Source organism: Lachancea thermotolerans (genome assembly GCF_000142805.1).
Source record: "Lachancea thermotolerans CBS 6340 chromosome G complete sequence".
Lineage (NCBI taxonomy): Eukaryota > Fungi > Ascomycota > Saccharomycetes > Saccharomycetales > Saccharomycetaceae > Lachancea > Lachancea thermotolerans.
In genome coordinates, this window is record NC_013083.1 from 1,406,197 (window position 1) to 1,423,704 (window position 17,508).

The 17,508-nt window shown below is 46.9% G+C and overlaps 12 protein-coding genes across 12 annotated transcripts; 7 read left to right on the plus strand and 5 right to left on the minus strand.

Annotated features, from left to right (window-relative positions):
• Positions 1–94: 94 nt before the first annotated feature.
• Positions 95–736, plus strand: GRX7 (glutathione-disulfide reductase GRX7; the record flags this gene model as incomplete). Its single annotated transcript, XM_002555686.1, has 1 exon — positions 95–736. The coding sequence occupies one exon, from the start codon at positions 95–97 to the stop codon at positions 734–736; it is 642 nt and encodes a 213-aa protein (XP_002555732.1).
• A 184-nt stretch (positions 737–920) lies between these two features.
• Positions 921–1,328, plus strand: APC11 (anaphase promoting complex subunit 11; the record flags this gene model as incomplete). The annotated part of the gene is made up of 1 exon (XM_002555687.1): positions 921–1,328. One exon carries the CDS (start codon positions 921–923, stop codon positions 1,326–1,328), a length of 408 nt encoding a protein of 135 aa, XP_002555733.1.
• A 393-nt stretch (positions 1,329–1,721) lies between these two features.
• KLTH0G16104g (resistance to Congo red protein) lies at positions 1,722–2,320 on the plus strand (the record flags this gene model as incomplete). The annotated part of the gene is made up of 2 exons (XM_002555688.1): positions 1,722–1,746; positions 1,830–2,320. The coding sequence occupies 2 exons, from the start codon at positions 1,722–1,724 to the stop codon at positions 2,318–2,320; spliced, it is 516 nt and encodes a 171-aa protein (XP_002555734.1).
• A 212-nt stretch (positions 2,321–2,532) lies between these two features.
• On the plus strand, positions 2,533–4,020 carry UGA2 (succinate-semialdehyde dehydrogenase (NAD(P)(+)); the record flags this gene model as incomplete). Its single annotated transcript, XM_002555689.1, has 1 exon — positions 2,533–4,020. The coding sequence occupies one exon, from the start codon at positions 2,533–2,535 to the stop codon at positions 4,018–4,020; it is 1,488 nt and encodes a 495-aa protein (XP_002555735.1).
• Positions 4,021–4,249: 229 nt separating this feature from the next.
• RAD57 (putative DNA-dependent ATPase RAD57) lies at positions 4,250–5,686 on the plus strand (the record flags this gene model as incomplete). The annotated part of the gene is made up of 1 exon (XM_002555690.1): positions 4,250–5,686. One exon carries the CDS (start codon positions 4,250–4,252, stop codon positions 5,684–5,686), a length of 1,437 nt encoding a protein of 478 aa, XP_002555736.1.
• A 127-nt stretch (positions 5,687–5,813) lies between these two features.
• Positions 5,814–7,069, minus strand: MAF1 (RNA polymerase III-inhibiting protein MAF1; the record flags this gene model as incomplete). The annotated part of the gene is made up of 2 exons (XM_002555691.1): positions 5,814–6,962; positions 7,064–7,069. The coding sequence occupies 2 exons, from the start codon at positions 7,067–7,069 to the stop codon at positions 5,814–5,816; spliced, it is 1,155 nt and encodes a 384-aa protein (XP_002555737.1).
• Positions 7,070–7,307: 238 nt separating this feature from the next.
• On the minus strand, positions 7,308–9,182 carry DSF2 (Dsf2p; the record flags this gene model as incomplete). The annotated part of the gene is made up of 1 exon (XM_002555692.1): positions 7,308–9,182. The coding sequence occupies one exon, from the start codon at positions 9,180–9,182 to the stop codon at positions 7,308–7,310; it is 1,875 nt and encodes a 624-aa protein (XP_002555738.1).
• A 410-nt stretch (positions 9,183–9,592) lies between these two features.
• Positions 9,593–12,193, minus strand: SOK1 (Sok1p; the record flags this gene model as incomplete). Its single annotated transcript, XM_002555693.1, has 1 exon — positions 9,593–12,193. The coding sequence occupies one exon, from the start codon at positions 12,191–12,193 to the stop codon at positions 9,593–9,595; it is 2,601 nt and encodes an 866-aa protein (XP_002555739.1).
• A 1,280-nt stretch (positions 12,194–13,473) lies between these two features.
• HHF1 (histone H4) lies at positions 13,474–13,785 on the minus strand (the record flags this gene model as incomplete). The annotated part of the gene is made up of 1 exon (XM_002555694.1): positions 13,474–13,785. One exon carries the CDS (start codon positions 13,783–13,785, stop codon positions 13,474–13,476), a length of 312 nt encoding a protein of 103 aa, XP_002555740.1.
• A 575-nt stretch (positions 13,786–14,360) lies between these two features.
• On the plus strand, positions 14,361–14,771 carry HHT1 (histone H3; the record flags this gene model as incomplete). The annotated part of the gene is made up of 1 exon (XM_002555695.1): positions 14,361–14,771. One exon carries the CDS (start codon positions 14,361–14,363, stop codon positions 14,769–14,771), a length of 411 nt encoding a protein of 136 aa, XP_002555741.1.
• A 1,090-nt stretch (positions 14,772–15,861) lies between these two features.
• Positions 15,862–16,581, plus strand: TRP1 (phosphoribosylanthranilate isomerase TRP1; the record flags this gene model as incomplete). Its single annotated transcript, XM_002555696.1, has 1 exon — positions 15,862–16,581. One exon carries the CDS (start codon positions 15,862–15,864, stop codon positions 16,579–16,581), a length of 720 nt encoding a protein of 239 aa, XP_002555742.1.
• A 45-nt stretch (positions 16,582–16,626) lies between these two features.
• On the minus strand, positions 16,627–17,487 carry IPP1 (inorganic diphosphatase IPP1; the record flags this gene model as incomplete). The annotated part of the gene is made up of 1 exon (XM_002555697.1): positions 16,627–17,487. The coding sequence occupies one exon, from the start codon at positions 17,485–17,487 to the stop codon at positions 16,627–16,629; it is 861 nt and encodes a 286-aa protein (XP_002555743.1).
• Between the last annotated feature and the right edge of the window lie 21 nt (positions 17,488–17,508).

A 17,508-nucleotide genomic window follows, 5' to 3' on the forward strand; every position in this document is an offset into this window, starting at 1 on the left:
AAACGCGTTGAATTACTTTGTATTTCTCAAAAACATTCACGCACGGAAAACAAGAAGTGTATCCTGGGTGTTTCGCAGCGTGGATCGAATAAGCATGCTGTCCAAGAGAAACCTGAGAGTGTTCGTTTTCACAGGAGTGCTCCTCGTGTTGATATACTTTATCATCCAAAATGCGCACACTACTGTGACTTCGGGAAACAGCTCCTTGAGCGGTCAGACAGCCAGCGGGGCGGTGATCCACAGCAAGGGAAATCACAAGTCAAGTGGGGAGGTAGACCCAAGTGTTGACAAGGAAATCCAGGAGATAAAAAATGAGGTTGGGATCAAAGGAGATGACGGAGCTTCGTCCGGCACAGACTTCACCCAGGAGAAGGAGTTTGATCCTGCCAAAGAATACCAGTATATCCTCGCCAACAGGCCTATGATTGTTTTCTCCAAATCGCGCTGTCCGTTCAGCAAGAAACTCAAGGACCTGCTAGCGAAAGAGTTTGAGTTCAGCCCCAGCTACATGGTTGTCGAGCTCGACAAGCACGAGCATGGCGCGGAGCTTCAAAAGCACATCGGCTCCTTGACGGGTCGCTCGACCGTTCCCAACGTTATCATAAACGGCGTCTCTAGAGGAGGTTGTGACGACTTTGAAAAGCTGCAGGAAAAAGGTGAGCTGCTGAGCTCGCTCAAAACCTGGTGTGATAAAGCGCTAACCGTCTCCAAAAAGGAGAAGCCCTCTAACAACTAGCGCCGCAGGCGCCGCAAGGGCGGCTGGGTTCCCGCTGTTATAGAGCTATTTTATATTCATTTAGCTTACGTAGTGTGTGATGACTTGTTTCCATGAGTGTCGTGCGGTCTTGTGCAATAACAGATGAGATAGAACGAGAGAGTTGGAAGGGGACGCGCTAAGAGCTAGGTCCAAAGCACACACCATGCAGCTAGAGTTCAAGAAGGTGTACCCAGTGTTTTCTTGGTCCTGGGATATTCCAGGCGATGATGACGCCGACAGAGAAATTGGAGACGAAGATCTATGCGGCATTTGCCGCGTAAGCTACAACGGAACTTGCCCCGGATGCAAGTACCCCGGAGACAACTGCCCGCTGGTCATCGGCGAGTGTAACCACAACTTCCACGTGCACTGCATCCAGCAGTGGCTTGCGACGCCGACGGCCAAGGGTTTGTGTCCCATGTGCCGCCAGCAATTCTCGCTGAAGCGCGGCGTGGCAATCAACGAAGGTCAGGTTGAAAAGCTCGCTAACCTGTTGCTTCAGCCGCGACCCGCAGCGCTCGCCGCGGACGACCAAGACATGATGATGGATCAGGAGTTTGCAGTGAGGTAGCGCAGCGCCACTCGCGCTGCCAGCCACGCTATGCTTGGCCATGAGCTCCACAGCCACGACGCTGCAGGAAAACTGCCGGCGTGGTGCAGGAAGGCTGCTATACTACTTCTTGCTCGAGGCGTGTGACCGGATCTTAGGGCGCAGATCTCGGAGCCTGCTGCGCGCGCCTAGCCGTACCACGCCTTCTTACGCCATTTCATTCCCGCCTTGCATCTGCCGCGCCTCCTACTTCCATGCGGTTTACTCGTTACCACTGGTTTTCTGTAGAGGCTCAAACCGCAGGGTCTTCATTTACATAAAGGAGGAAAAAAACAATTTATGTCCGGGCGATGACCATTACGAACCACTTTTGAACCTACCAAAATCCATCGTCAACAGACTAGTTTCCCTACGATGCCGGCTATTCTCGCAAAAAGAAGTATGCAAATTTCAGGCGAGGGTCTGCAACGACCTTGCCCCGCTCCACAGTGCGACCTCAACTCTTACTAACACCCCGCACAGTTTACTACTACGACACCTCGGATTCGAGCGCCTGGGTTTGGGCCCGGTGGTTACTGTTCATCATCTTCCTGGTGGTTGTGGTGCTGTATGTTTTTATTATCAACACTCGCCGCCGCAGAAGTGGCAGGGACCCCATAAGGGGCACTGCGTGGCTAGCGCCGCCCCCTTCGTATGGTATCTCTCAGAACCACTACAATCAGCCCACAAACCAGAACCCAGTGCCTGTGTACACGGAGAACGCCAATGCCAATGACGCGGGTTACTTCGACCAGCAAGGGAAGTTTCATCCCACAGGCGCGCCCGTTGTTGCCGACGACGTACCGCAACCTGAGCCCGCAGTGACTCGCGACGACCGCCACTCTCTCACGACTTCATCGTCCTCCTCTATTGAATATCAGCGTCCCCAGGTACCGCCGCCCACTGAAACTGCCTATCAGAGGCCTCCTGGCCCGCCACCTAGCGCCGCGGAACCAGGCGCATCTAAAGTGTGAACCTTAGTACGAAGTGATTATTTCAAGTTTCCCGCGCGGGATGTCTCTATCAATTGTAATCAGTGCTAAAGGGGTATAAAAGCAGAGGCTATAGCAAGACAGAGAAGGTTGAAGCTGTGGTGATAAAATCAAGAACGAGTTTTCAAGAGCGGTACGCGATAGTCTTGGGCACCTTGTTCATCTAAAATATTCAAACAAATTAATATCAAGTCATGGTGGAGTCAGTTCAACCAAAGTTTGCGCGTCAAGAACTGGTGAAGGATGCGGCCTATATCAACGGAAAATGGGTCAAAGAAAGCGATGCTACATTTGAGGTCACAGATCCAGCGAGCGGCGAGGTGATTGCCACATTGCCAGATCAGGACGTTTCCGCGGTGGACGAGGCAATTGACGCTGCGTACGAGGCGTTCGGGTCGTTCAAGAAGACCACAGGCAGACAGAGGGCCGTGTGGCTACGTAAGATGTACGAATTGATGACGGAGCACGCCGAAGACCTTGGAAAGTTGCTGAGTTGGGAAAATGGTAAGTCGCTCGCAGAAGGTGTGGGCGAGATCAAGTACGCGGCGTCGTTCTACGAGTGGTATGCTGAGGAAGCGCCCCGTGTCAATGGTACTACAATCAACTCCGCCGTCCCAGGAAACCGCGTTTTCACGCAGAGACAGCCTGTCGGGGTGTGCGGTATTATCTGCCCCTGGAATTTTCCCAGCGCGATGATCACGCGTAAGGCTGGTGCGGCGCTAGCTGCCGGCTGCACTGTGGTGCTAAAACCCGACTCACAGACGCCATTGTCCGCTCTCGCGCTCGCACATGTTGCCGAAAAGGCTGGAGTGCCACCTGGTGTTTTCAACGTTGTTCTCTCGCACACGCACACCCCTGAGTTCGGCCTGCGGCTGTGCGAGTCTCCCAAGGTTAAAAAGGTGTCTTTCACTGGCTCCACTGCCGTCGGAAAGATCCTGATGAAGCAGTCCGCTTCAACCCTAAAGAAGCTATCCTTCGAACTTGGTGGCAACGCCCCGCTTATTGTGTTCGAGGACGCAGACTTGGACAAGGCTGTAAACGAAGCCATTGCGTGCAAGTTCCGCGGGCTGGGCCAAACTTGTGTCTGCGCTAACAGACTATATGTGCAGAAGTCGATTATTGACAAGTTCACGGCCATGTTTTCCGAGAAGGTCAACAAATTTGTCATTGGACATGGGCTTAAGGAAGGTGTGACACACGGGTGCCTAATCAACCCTGATGCTATCAAGAAGGTTGAGGCTCACGCCAAAGACGCCATTGACAAGGGTGCCAAGGTTGTTGTGAAGGGTGGTCGTCTACCTGAGCTGGGACCTAGCTTTTACTCTCCTACTGTACTGACCAACGTCCCTCAAGACGCAGACGTCACCAAACAAGAAACATTCGGACCATTGTGCGCCATAGTTCCATTCGAAACTGCTGAAGAGGTCGTCAAGTGGGCTAATGACACTAATGTTGGACTCGCTGCTTATCTCTTCTCTAAGAACGTCGATACTATTTACACCGTTTCTGAAGCTTTAGAAACAGGTATGGTTTCTTGTAATACCGGAGTATTCAGCGAATGTGCTGTCCCCTTCGGAGGTGTCAAGGAATCTGGTTTTGGCAGGGAGGGATCTTTGCACGGTGTTGAGGACTACACCGTTATTAAGTCCACGGTCATTGGCGGCCTTCCTGAGAGGCTGTGAGCACCAATTCCAAGATATATAGTCGTGTCATACTTGTCATTCAGTTACTTTTGCTTTTACGTTCATAATAAGTACTTGTAAGCTAATACTATACCAGCTTCGCCTACGGACTTTTCGCGTGCAAGTTTTATGTCTCTGGCTTATTGTTCACGGAAAAGTTAAAGTCCTACAATTTGAGGATATCACAGGAAAGGCACAAAAGAGGGCTTCGACTAGAGCTAGAAGTTTCATGGACCTCTATGACCAATTGCCTAATAGTCGATTGATATGTCTTCCGGAATATGTGCCTGTATTGGAGTCTGCAAAACAGAACGGTGTCACTGTGGTGGAATTTCTCACTTTGAACCCAGATGAATTGACGAAGTTGGTGACGAGGTCCATTAATGACATTGTTAAGTTCCAAAATGCCTTAAAGCAAGAGTTTAGAGCTCAGGTTTTTGAGCTTAATCCGCCCAAACAGGTTTCTGAACAGGATTGTTCTCTCGCCTTTACTTCAGGTGATAGAGACGTTGATGACCTTCTAGGAGGAGGGCTTCGGACTCACGGCATAACAGAAATCTTTGGAAGCAGCTCGACTGGAAAGTCCCAATTCTTAATGCAGCTGTCGTTATGCGTTCAGCTACCTAAAAGCCTGGGAGGTTTGGATGGCAAGTGTGTCTACATTACGACTGAAGGCGACCTTCCGACAAGAAGACTGGATGAAATGATACGTTCCAAGTCTCAGAAGGACGGCTTCCAAAGTCTCTCTCAGGACAACATTTTCACGGTCAACTGCAACGATTTAGCGAACCAAGAACACATCTTAAACGTGCAGTTACCTATACTTATGGAAAGAAACCATGACATCAGGTTAATAATTGTTGACTCAGTATCTCACCACGTCAGAGTTGAGCTTGAGAGAAGATCTTTTAAAGATTCTCAGGATAATAGGCACTACGTCGATAAGATGGCTCAGAATTTGCTGAACTTCTCAATCAAACATTCTGTCGCTGTTGTAGTGGCCAACCAAGTCGGAGATAAACCGTTGCCTGAAGCAAAACTCGCTGATAGTTCTGTTGAAAGGGGGCCCGCCAATTACGATTACCAGCTGGGCTGGACTGTGGGTTGGAAGGACTCTAGCATTCTTTATCGTCAACTCAATGACGGTTTAACATTAAGTGGTAAAGATAGGGGGCGACTGTGGTCAGACTCAGGAAATGAAAGTGTACTATCTGATGATGAAGATTATAATTTAATAGCAAATGCAGCGCAAGCTAGAACCAAGGAACTTGAATCCCAAAAATTGACAGGCAAGACCCTTCCCACGTCAACTGAGCAGGCAATCCTAACACCACGAAGTCAGTCTTCCTCATCTGGATCACCTGGAACATACTTCCCAATAATCAAGAAGAAACGCAATGTTGAGACCAAGTATCCAACAATGGGTCTTTCATGGGCAAACCACCTCAGCACCCGTATTTTGTTAAGGAAAAGTTACAAGGCTTCTCCATTAATCAAAAGTGGCGAGCTCGACCTCAACAAAGTTTTAGATACCAGCAGCTTTTGGCAGCCCCGCAGGACGATGAAAGTTGTATTTTCATCATATGCGCCGAGTCATGAGCTTGAATATATGATCACGTCAAGTGGTGTTGAGAGTGTTAAGAGCTTGTCTCTACAGATAAGCTGAGTATTGATACAAAGGTTTCATTCATACTACAAACGTTTATTTGCGCGATGCGCGCATTAAATCCAATACATGATCGAGTCGAACTCGAGTAGTTGCCAACCCAAATTTGAAGGGCGTGGGAAACAATTTAGTTACCCATCGAGTCCTCGTCGTCCTCGATAGCGTTTTCGTCATAAGAATTCGACGTGAGGTCGTACTCGCCCTCGAAAGCATTAGTTTCATGGTCAATTGTCAATCTTCGCCCCTGCTTTCTTTTTGAGCCTCCTTTATCTCCATCCTCTTCATCCTCTTCTGCGAGCCCTGCTTGCGAGGAGTCTTCTGAAGAGATCGTCTTCAGCCTGAACACATTCAAGTATAAGTAAGCGACTCTCTTTCTCTTCTTGTTAAATAGAAACCACATGAGACTCCACAAATGACCAGGTTCGTCGTCAAGAAAGGATTTGGAGGGTTTATATTGATATATGGCGCAATCTGAGACGTCCATATGCGAGTTTATGGACTCCCATATCCACTCCTGCGGTTGCTTCCCGAAGGACATTAACGTATTTTCAAACTTCGAAATGAGAGACTTCATTGAGCTCTTGACAAAATCCGTAGGTTCCAGAGACGCAAAATCATGATCTGGATATGAAGCGTTTAGGATAGCAATGAGGTAAGCAAATGTTCTTCTGCTAGCTGTTTCGTTAATAGGGCCAAATGGGCCGATGTTAACGCTATCTTTGTTCTGTACTGAGGACCTTCGCCTTTGTAGTCCTGAAACAAGGGTCATGCTTCCAGCACTACTTGTTCTCCTTAAATTACCAATAGAGCGCGAGTAGGACTCTGTTGATGAAGAACTCTGGTAACCTGACTCGGAGTTAACTAGCTCCTTTAGGTTTTGATCATTTAATTTATGAGTTTTCAGGGATGTGCCATTATTAGCGGTTCCGTTTGGGGTCTCGCTTACGGACATCCTTCTCTTCTGCTCCCAAAACGAAGTGGGTGAGCCTGACTCGCCACGAGTGCTATACAGATGGTTAGCATCGTTTTTGAAATCTTTCGGGGATGAAGAGAGCCCCTCAGGATTATCAAGCGCCATCTGTTGTTGTACAGCATTGTTGAACCCCTCATTTTCGACTAGCAACGAATCAAGGTGTCTGTCAATGGTTTTGTAGAGCTTTTTATCGGACGCAACTGGCTTCGTTGTAAAGATATCGCAACCACCATTGACTTTGCAGTCACTTGTTTCGAAATTCAGTGCCTGGTTGACCAGCTCGATATCTAGCTCGTCGATAAACTAGGCTTTTCAGTTAGTATTCCGTGAAACCCTTAGGTTTAAATGCCAAGGAAGTGTTTCCCTGTTATCAATTCCTTGGGAAGAAGCGCGTCAGTTCATACCTTCATGCTAGCTCGGGCGCTATCTAGAGATAGTTTGGTAGCTTACACGTTTTGCTGAAGTGCTTCGTTTGGCCGGAAAGGCTTTTCAAAGCTGCTTGTGCTATATTCCCGCTCAAATTAGTACCCCGTGCGACATGAACATAGGCATTCTTATTACGCGCAGTATGTGGTGTATCTCCCTAAGTATCGACAGATCCGGGTAAGAGTGAAAATACGGAGTTAAGTTAGATGCATGCATTAATTATTACAGACTATATACTGACGCGTTTTGATATTTGTCTTTGTAAATCCAATCAGCGCCTATGAGATCGGCGCCCCTTCTATCGGCAAGTCGGAACCAGGCAGCTGCTCTAGCCTTATTTTTTTTCCGAATTTTCGAACTCTTAGACCATATTGTTCCACTGAGGCACATGGAATCTACGTGACCTTTAGAAGCAGCAAGCTCCAAATATTTGATGGCTTTCAACTCATCTATCACTCCTATACCGTATCCTTTCAGGTAGGATATGCCGCATTCGTGCAGAGCAGGCGCCAGCGGTTCGGGTGAGACATGCGGTACATCTTTCAGCCTGAATGGGTCCATATCGACATTAAGCACTTCAGAGTCCTCGTCTTTGATACCAGCGGCTTTCTTGAGGTAACTGAAAGACTCTACATAGTTTTTCTCGATGCCAGAACCGTATCTTAAAGCTAGACCAAACAGTAGGTATCCCGTGGGATTGGAAGCTTCACATAAAACCTTCAGGTGCTCTGCGGATTCCTTAAGGAACCCTCTATTCCTGAGATCGATGGCCACCCTGATTCTAGAATCAGGGCTAAGTGGCCTGCCATCCCGCACAAGTGGTAATTCGGGCGTTGTTGTTTTTATAGGATGCAAAATGTGCTTTGGTTTGAATTCTTTTGAGAGCGACGCGTCTTTTGAACCAGACCTTTGGCTAGCTGATGCGTAGCGTATTTTGGTGTCAGATGCAGCTCTGCTATGATGAGGGAGGAACCGACGAGAACTCGCTAAGCTGCGCGGGCTGTCTGTCGACGCAGAAGCAGGGGCGTTTGTGTAGAAGCTTTGGGGAGCTCCTTCTTCTAAATGCAAAGTTGAAAACTCAAGCCTATTTGTAGGAGGAGTAGCGTCATATTGTTGTCGGGCAGGCTTGGCGGGCGAGCTTTCATTGTCAACCCTTGGAGATTTAAATAGATTCTTGAAAGAAAAAGAGGGCTTTTTCTTATGACCTTTTCCATGACTACTTTTAGGAGTCTTCGTGGGGGAGAGCGAGACTTTGTTTACAGTTGTTGATGACGTTGATTTTCTCGGAGTTGAAAACTTCCAGGAAGGAGGGCTCTCGCTGATCTTGTTCCTTCCATCCACAGACCTTGATGTTTCACTCTCTGTTGAGGATTGAGTACTTGGTTTAATGAGGTATCTGGTTTCGATGGAGGACAGGCTTCCTACCGGAGTCTGCACTGAGCTTTTTGAATGGAGTTTGAGAGTTGGCCTTTCAGGGACTATGTCGAATGGAAGACGCTCCTCCGTTTCTAGGCTGCTGGATCCCATCTTAGGATCTTCAGCATAGGTTTCAAGACGGAACTTCTCTATATTAATAGCGCGTCCATTGAAGCATAGGTTGTCTTCATGGAATGGGTTACTCTCCCCATCACTCTCTTCCTCTACCAGGTAAGAGAACCTGGATTTGGGTAAGAAAAGTTTAACGTCTCCTCTCTTGGAGAGCTTGATCCTGTCTTTCTCAGAGAGTTCATTTATGATGTTCATTAAGGGCTCGCAGTTTTCAAGGTTTGAATTGCCACTAGAGCTACCGGGTTTGCGTAAAGAAGGGAATCCAGATGCAGGCATGCACACCACACGTCTCTGTTGAAAGGCCTCTGGCTGTTTTCTTCTCGCTTCGTCCTCCTTCAAGGCTTGCTGTAACAACATCTCATCTTCAGCGCTCAAATCGAGCTTGTCCAACAACCTCTCAGTAGTTTTCACGGAATCGAATGAAACTATACTGCCATTGCGGTCTCTCATGGACATAATATCCGAGATCCTCGTGTTCCTCTCGGTAGATTTGTCTGATTCACCTCGGAACCCATCAAGCGGTGAAACTTTATTGGTTGAAAAGCTCATTTCTTCAGAGCCAGCTGTTAAATCCACCAGTTATAATTGCCACAGGGTAAGGTAACAGACTTTGGCGGATCACCGTTTGTTCTGCTTTTTTTTTTAAATAATTGTGAAGGTGAGCAACCTACGCCAAAGTGACACTAAAGAAGGCCAATTGCGCAAGAATATAATCCCCACCGCTCGCCTTCTTCCCAAAGAGCCTTTCAGAACCTGTTGTCCAGAGATTGGGCCTTGGAGTAAATCTTATAAATGTTTGTTGATTAAATCCTGTGTTATTTCGACCTCAACTATTTCTTGATCAAAAAAACATACATGCCTTCGTGTAAGATAATTTAAAATCAACGAATTGATTTAACCAGAAAGTAGATACTATATGAGATAAAGTCTTGTAAAATGCTATGGTGCTCAAAAGCCCGTCAGTGGACCTCTTCCATTTTGTCTCCCAAAAAATCCATGTAGAGACACCCAAAAACCGACCAATGAAAGTTCACCAGGGTATACAAATGACAAAATAGGCTTTCAAACTCCTCCAAATCCACAGAAGCCAGCCCGGTGGACTGCTGGGGAGTCCCCGGACGCCTCTCAACACCCAAAGCTTCCTTTACAGGTAGGGAAGAATTCAAAGATCTTATGCTGGCACTGCTATTCGATACTGAAGGAACGTTGGCGGAGCTGGAACCATTGGAAGTCATAGTGCTACAAAGGTGAATAAAATCTTGTTTTATGCTGCCATCCTGAGTGCAGCCTGACTTATTGAAAATGCTGTTTTCAAGCTGCTTGAATACACGAGCTTCTAGCACGCCATAAACTTCACTCAGAGGCTGGGTTTGTTTTGAAAGCCACGACTTTGCAAAATCAATTTGAGCATTATCAAGCTGAGGCGCTTGCGTTGTTGCTGAGTTGCCGCTTTTGGAGTGAGCAAGAGTTACGTCTCCGAGATTTCTTTGCAATAAAAAGTCTTGTCTCAGATCCTGGATAGTCTTGCAAAGGTGAATTGCGATTGACATAGTATTTTTTGTCCATCTGCAATTCCCATGCTCATCAGTTATAATGCTCACGATTTCTTCTTTGAGCTTCTTGTTAGTGTAAGAGTTCGTTATATGGTCTTTGGTCAATTTGTCCATCGAAGTGTCATTAGCTACTAGTTGCTTAAATAGCAGCCGGCAAACGAGAAGGCACACTATCTGCCTTATATCCGCCCTTAGCAGGATTAGTCTCGCGTGGTCAAACGAAAGGGAAGTTGGGTATTCACGTACCATTTTACGACACGACAAAAGGCTGATAATGCCCCTAATGCAGAGCCGATAAACCTCGGAAGCCTTTAAACGGCTGCTTGGAGACGTTGAGGATTTGTGGTACTCAACGCATTTATCACTGAACCACTTGAACGATGACTTTAGGTCTACTCGGTTAGATGACATCAGTGACTGAAAGTATTGTTTTTCAAACTCAACGGCGTTGCTGAGTAAGGCAGGCCGCAAGATCCTAATCTGGTGGTTGGCTATATCAAGCTTCATTGCCTCCAAAATCTGAAAAACTAACCTGAGCCCTTCGACAAGCTTCGGTATAGACTTTTCGTCCTCGGATTCTTTGAATTTTAGGCTCATCTTGTCAACCCACGGATCTCTCATAGGAGCGCAGTGATGTTTGAAGAGCTGAGCTAGCCAGTCAGCAAAACTCGTCATCATGAGAGATCCTCTCAGAAGCTCTTGCACTAAAAGCTCAGTATCCAAAACATTTTGTACTGTGTGCACCTCCTTTTGAGGAACAATTGTTATCAACACCTCTTTCAAACTGTTGAATAAAGGAACAAGCCTGGTCTGGTCAAAGCGAAAGGCGTCCGGCTTTGCACTGTAGACAAAAATTTCGTTCTCCACATCGTACCAGTATTTGTCGGAGATTTGTTTCTTCTTTAGCCCTCTTTCACCATCCAAATTGGGTCTGAACTGGAGCAAAGGATCAAATATTATGTCGTGTCTTAACTGAGGGTTCTTAACAATCTCCTGAAGGTCAATTTCTTTCAAGCATTGCAAATTGATGGGTGGTAGCGGCATAGGGCCTGGATAGGACTCCATGTACTTGATACGGTCCTGAAGGGTCATTTCATTACTAGAAAACTGGATCCTTTGGTTCATTAAAAGTGCGTGACGTAGCGATGCGGAATGCTTGCTTGGCTTTTTTTTCTTGATGCCCCGGTTCATATGCATCGTGGGTTGTTGTTGTTGCTGTTGCTGCTGTTGTTGCTGTTGTTGCTGTTGTTGTTGTTGTTGCTGGGATGTGAAGGAACCACAGTTCGTAGAAATGCCTATGCTTCGGAGCGAGGAGTGCAGGATGGAAGGAACTGAGTGAGAACGAAACTTGTTGTTCTTTGAGGCAGCGGCTTTGAAAGACGCAAGCTGCGTAAAGTTGATGTCCGTGCAAACAGCCGCGGTGGGGTGGCTCTCATTATTGTTATCGTTGCTGTCTTTCTGCGATGCAGGGCCCACTGCCGTTACCGACTCTGCAGTGGCGTTTGCAGATAGGTCACCAGGCTGCGCCATAAAGCTCCCTGTTTCCTTATCAAAGGGTTTGAAAATAACATCGTTGGCGCGTTGAAGAAAACCCTGGGAGGCAAGCGAATGTTTGAGGTGCGGTGGCCGAGACTGCACGTCTCGGAGCGGGACCTGCATACTATGGTCTGAAGGACCCTGGTGCTGCGTACCTTGCAACTGGAGTTGTTGTGTAGAGAGCGTAGACTCGTCGCCCGAGCGCTGCGAACTCAAATCGTCCAGTTCAGTCTGTTGGGACGGGGTGATAGAGCCGTGGTCCGGGGAGGTCCGAACGTCCCCCAGGTAGTCACATTCTAGCGGCTTTGTAGCCTCGCGGCCGGGGCACACTGGCGCAGTGGCCGCAGGCCCCGCCTGGCTGCCGCTACTAGTCTTGGGCTCCGAGGGGCCTCTAGACCCCTTACGAGGCTCTTGGTGCAGCGCCACTGCTTCAGTGGGCGGCGTGTTGGTCTGGGTTCTGGTGTGCTCCATGGTCACGCTCCAATTGTCTGTCCCTCTCTCTGTATTCTTGTGCGGGTGCGCTGCAACGCTGTGCTAAGATTGCCGAGTTTCTCGCTGTCGGATGTAAGCCAATCGTCCTGAGTTCTTTTCGTGAGAGTCTTGCCTTATCAGGCTTAGTACTCGCTCCGATTCAGATCTGCTTTGGGTCTCGCTTGTCCGTTCTGCGGAGGTGGCGATACTTGAAAGCTACGTCAAGTTCGTCTTTTGGGTTGCCAACTGGGAAGAACCGTGAGCTCACGATGAGCGTGATGATGATGATATGGGCCACACTAGTTTTTCTTTTTCACAGATTTCGCGCGAAACGAAACGGAGAAACTTCTGTCCTTCGTATATAGTGAATATGTATGATGTGTCAGCCTGGCGCCTTCAAGCAAAGCATCATACTGGCGTGGGCCGCATCTCGCGCCGCATTCCGCTAAGAAGCACAGACTTGTTTCTACAGCACGATTGCGTTTCCTATCGCAGCAATGTTGCCTGCTGAAACGAAGGAAATACCGCGACTTAAATCTTCGACGGAGTTGAAAACATCGGTCATGGAGCAGTAAGATAGAGAAAATAATTTCTTGCGGGGCTAGAATTCCTATGCGCGTATGCGAGAGGTGCTAAGAAAGCTGATCGTGTTGCAGTGCAACCCTCAATGTCGTTTTCTACGTCTTTAGTATGCAGGAGGACGCATGCTGAGGGAAATTCTATTTGCCCAGGCGATTTCAAAAAATGCAATAAGACACTGGTTCAATGGTTCTAGGCGCCTTCGCAAGACATCTTCGTCAATCAGCCCCACCAGCTTTCACCTTCCTTCGTTAATGGGCGTAGCTGAATTTGATCCGATCATTTGGCATGCATGTGTTATCATGTTACATAAGTCTACCGTTTAATTTTTTACCCCTTTTCTGTCGTTTCCATGAGATTCGACTGTTTACCCGGGAGAGGGAAAAATCCAGAGAGATTGTTGAGTTCATGTTTCATAGCTTTAACATGTTATTTGGCGCAGCAAACAGACGTTAAACCCGCACGTGACGCAGAAAACATCAGTTCGACTTCTCGTTGGCCAGGCCTAGCTAGACCGTGCTAGACAACGACGGACGCATAGTGACCCAGTGCTCACAAGCAAATTTCTTGTAGGCTTGCAACAGATAAAAGCCCAATAGTTCTTTGCTCGCTTGAGCGTATCTACTAACGAAATTTCTTTGATTTATATTATCCCGAACCAGTCATTTTGCTTAGTATACACTTTGTATTTAATATACATCTTAACCACCGAAACCGTACAAGGTTCTGCCTTGTCTCTTTAGAGCGTAAACGACATCCAAAGAAGTGACAGTCTTTCTCTTAGCGTGCTCAGTGTATGTGACAGCGTCTCTAATAACGGACTCAAGGAAAGACTTGAGGACTGCTCTGACTTCTTCGTAGATCAAACCGGAAATACGCTTGACACCACCTCTTCTGGCCAGTCTTCTGATAGCAGGCTTGGTGATACCTTGGATGTTGTCTCTCAGAATCTTTCTGTGACGCTTAGCACCACCTTTACCTAGACCTTTACCACCTTTACCTCTGCCGGACATTGTATTGTATTGTTTTTGTGTGAATGTGTAATATTCTTGGTTGATAAAACTATAACAAACTTCTCTTGCTACCTAATTTGTGTCTTCTTTATATACGATTTGCCACCTACCGCACGCAACCGCATTATTCCTAATGGACCTCACTGTTTCAACTCGCACAGGAGCTCGGGTTGTTTTCGCGGCCCGCGATATTCGCATTTCAAGCGCGAAGTAACTGGTCCTTTCCTACGTTTACCGTTTTTTCCTCGAAATAATTACCCCGGACCAGTTTATACGACGACATTGACCTATTACTATACATCCACTGCGAACATTGTGGTCTGGTCATGTGCGGACCATTTTTTTCGCGCGCACAAAGACTATTTTTTACGCGCAAACCATCTTGGCCTCAAGTATGGACGATTTTCAGCACATAGTTGAAACGTAGTTTTACTATGAGGAGTGGCGACTGAGGAGTAAATTGGCCGCAAAAAGAATAAAACTCAAAAATTCTATATAAGGAGAAGGTTTTTTTTTCACTTCGAAAGTACCATTATCTGCTCATACACCAACCAATATTCACTCAATAGTTAATAATGGCTAGAACCAAGCAAACAGCAAGAAAGTCCACTGGTGGTAAAGCCCCAAGAAAGCAACTGGCTTCTAAGGCCGCCAGAAAGTCTGCCCCATCAACCGGTGGTGTCAAGAAGCCTCACAGATATAAGCCTGGTACTGTTGCCTTGAGAGAAATCAGAAGGTTCCAGAAGTCTACTGAACTTTTGATTAGAAAGCTTCCTTTCCAAAGATTGGTTAGAGAGATTGCTCAGGATTTCAAGACTGATTTGAGATTCCAATCTTCTGCCATCGGTGCCCTACAGGAATCCGTTGAAGCCTACTTGGTTTCTCTGTTCGAAGACACTAACTTGGCTGCCATCCACGCCAAGCGTGTTACCATCCAGAAGAAGGACATTAAGTTGGCCAGAAGACTGAGAGGTGAAAGATCTTAGATGGCATAGTGTCACGAAGACGCTTAATTTCTAAATATCATCGGGTACTCAACATGTTATATCGAGGCGGATTGTGATCATGCACATCCTTTTTTATAAATATGGGCTATCCGTCTCTCGGTTTCAATTGTATAGTAGGTTTTTTATAATCAAAGAATGCTTTCGTTTAGTAAAGAGGTGGCACGATTATAAAACGAAGTCCGGCCTTATCGCAACTTATAACAGCCGGAATCGTTGACGCGACGATGCCACTTGCCGCTGCAAGACACTGGGCCCACGCGGGCTCGGGATATGCTCGGCCTTTGTGTAAATAGGTTGTGGAGGAAGAGTTCTTCAAGAAACTCCAGAATCGAAGCTAGCATTTACAATCTTTGCAACCACCGGAAGCCGGTGTCCGAGTAACATTAGTAGCTGCAAAGAAAATTGCAACAGCCAAGTATAGAGCAGCCGCGAGGCCTTGGCCTCGTTCTTTGAGGTACTACTGGCAGCCGATATTGGCAGGCAGCTGAGTTTTGTCCAACATTTGTGCTTCTAAGCCACCTTCTCGACTTATAAGGACGACAAATCTTGACAATTTAGTCAGAATCCTTAACCAAAAGGGAGGAGGAACCTGAAAACACGAAACAAGTAACCAAAAATGGAACTGCCACTTCTCGATTGATCCACATAACCACATGATAATCGCAAAAAAGCGTAACGAGACGGGTGCACATGCCTCATCTTTAGATCATTTCAGTCGGTCTTTTGTAAACCTATTTAGCTCTACGGAATATGAGGTGTCCTTGAGTTGAACTTCACGGTTATTGGAAGCTTTGATATCTGGCACTTATCTTTACAATCAGTGAGAGTCTAAATTGCTCCACGAAAATGAACGTAGATGACTATGGGAAAACAACTGGAAACCTTCTTTTCGGGGAATGCTCTGGAATTCTTCAAATATCCAAGTTACGGCACACTTCGCATAGCTTCAGCTTTATCCAGTTTGGCGGAAGTATTCATATTGCGTAAGCTGATACGGGAGGAGTTGCGGCCACCACATCAAAGCATAAAATTCAAATAATATGTCACGAAAAGATCGGCTTGAAATTCCATGATGAAGTTGACTAAGACTAAAGGAAGGCTAGCATCATTACCAAGTAAACTGATGGCTTTCTGGAAAGACGCTGACATCTTAACAAAGATCTGCGGCATCCAATCAGCCGAAGCTGCAAAAGTGGCCATTGACGCTGGCGCCTCTTTGATCGGAATTATTTGTGTTCCCAACAGAAAGCGCACTGTCTGTCCTGTTGTTGCCAAAGAAATTTCTCGTGTAGTGAGAGAGGCTCGCCAGGGAAGGCAAGACCAGGGAAAGTCGGGTCCTTTCCTTGTTGGCGTCTTCCGCAATCAAAGTATCTCTGAAGTTCGCTCCTTGAAAGATGACTATGGTTTAGATATTGTACAGTTACATGGTAACGAGAATTGGAAGGAGTACAAGCGTGAACTTGAGGGTACCCCTCTAATCAAGAGATTCATTTTCCCAAATGACTGTGCTGATGTGCTTGAACAATCTGAGTCCAGTGGCATGGAATGCCTTCCTTTATTTGACTCTGAGGCTGGTGGCACTGGAGAGAAGCTTGATTGGGATGCCATCGGCTCTTGGAGCAAAAGCTCTGGAGCTCGGTTCATTTTGGCAGGAGGACTTGGTCCAGAAAATGTCAGGAAAGCATGCGAGTTGCCAGGCGTAATGGGGGTTGACGTTAGTGGGGGAGTTGAAACCCAGGGAAATAAAGACGCTGATAAAATACGAACGTTCTTGGCTGAAGCGCGTTAAATCTGCCTGTTTAAATTAAGCTACTTTAATTATTTAAAAAGCACTTTAAGCTGAACCGGAGATGAAAAACCACTTGTCAACTGACTTGTCCACAGGGGCATCTTCCTTTTGTTCGGCGGCGGCCACAGCAGAGCCGGCAGATGGGGAGTAGGTAGAAGTACCAGACAGGGTAGTGTTAGTTAGCTCAATACCCTTGACGTCGGACTTGCCTTGAATCAAGTTCTTCCACGCGTCGCTGCATTCTCTAATAACGTCCAAAGCGTACTTCTTGTTTTTGGCCTCACCGGAGAAAGCAAATTGGTTCTCAGGCTTTCCGTCAGGGATTTTGTAAATTCTGAACCATTCGTTAGTGGCTCTCAATAGACCTGGGAAGTACTTTTCGACATCCTCGATGTCATTTAGCTTAGGAGCCAGAGGATCGTTGATGTCGATCACGATGACCTTCCAGTCAGTTTCCCCCTCATCCAACAAAGCCATAACACCCAACACCTTGACCTGCTTAACCTGACCAGTGTATCCGATAGTTTCACCAATTTCTAGAACATCCAAAGGATCGTTGTCACCGGCGGCTTTAGTCTCTGGGTGAATGGAGTTAGGGTCCTCCCATGTTTGAGGGAAAGCACCATAGTTGTGAATGTAACCGTGGTGAGGGAAGCAGTTTCTGACGTATCTCAATTTGCCCTTCTTGGTGTCCTGGATGATTGGGTTCAAAGTCTCCTCCTTGCTGACCTCCAACTTGGCGTTGGTCCAACGAGGGATCTCAACCACCATGTTGAAAATTTGGTTAGCTTCGTCGGCATATAAAGGGATGTCATGGAAAGAAGAGATTGGCTTACCGTTCTCTTCGATGTAAACTTTGTAATCCAAGGTGTTCTTAGCACCGATCTGTCTAGTAGTGTAAACCATTTTTTGTTTGTCAATTGCACT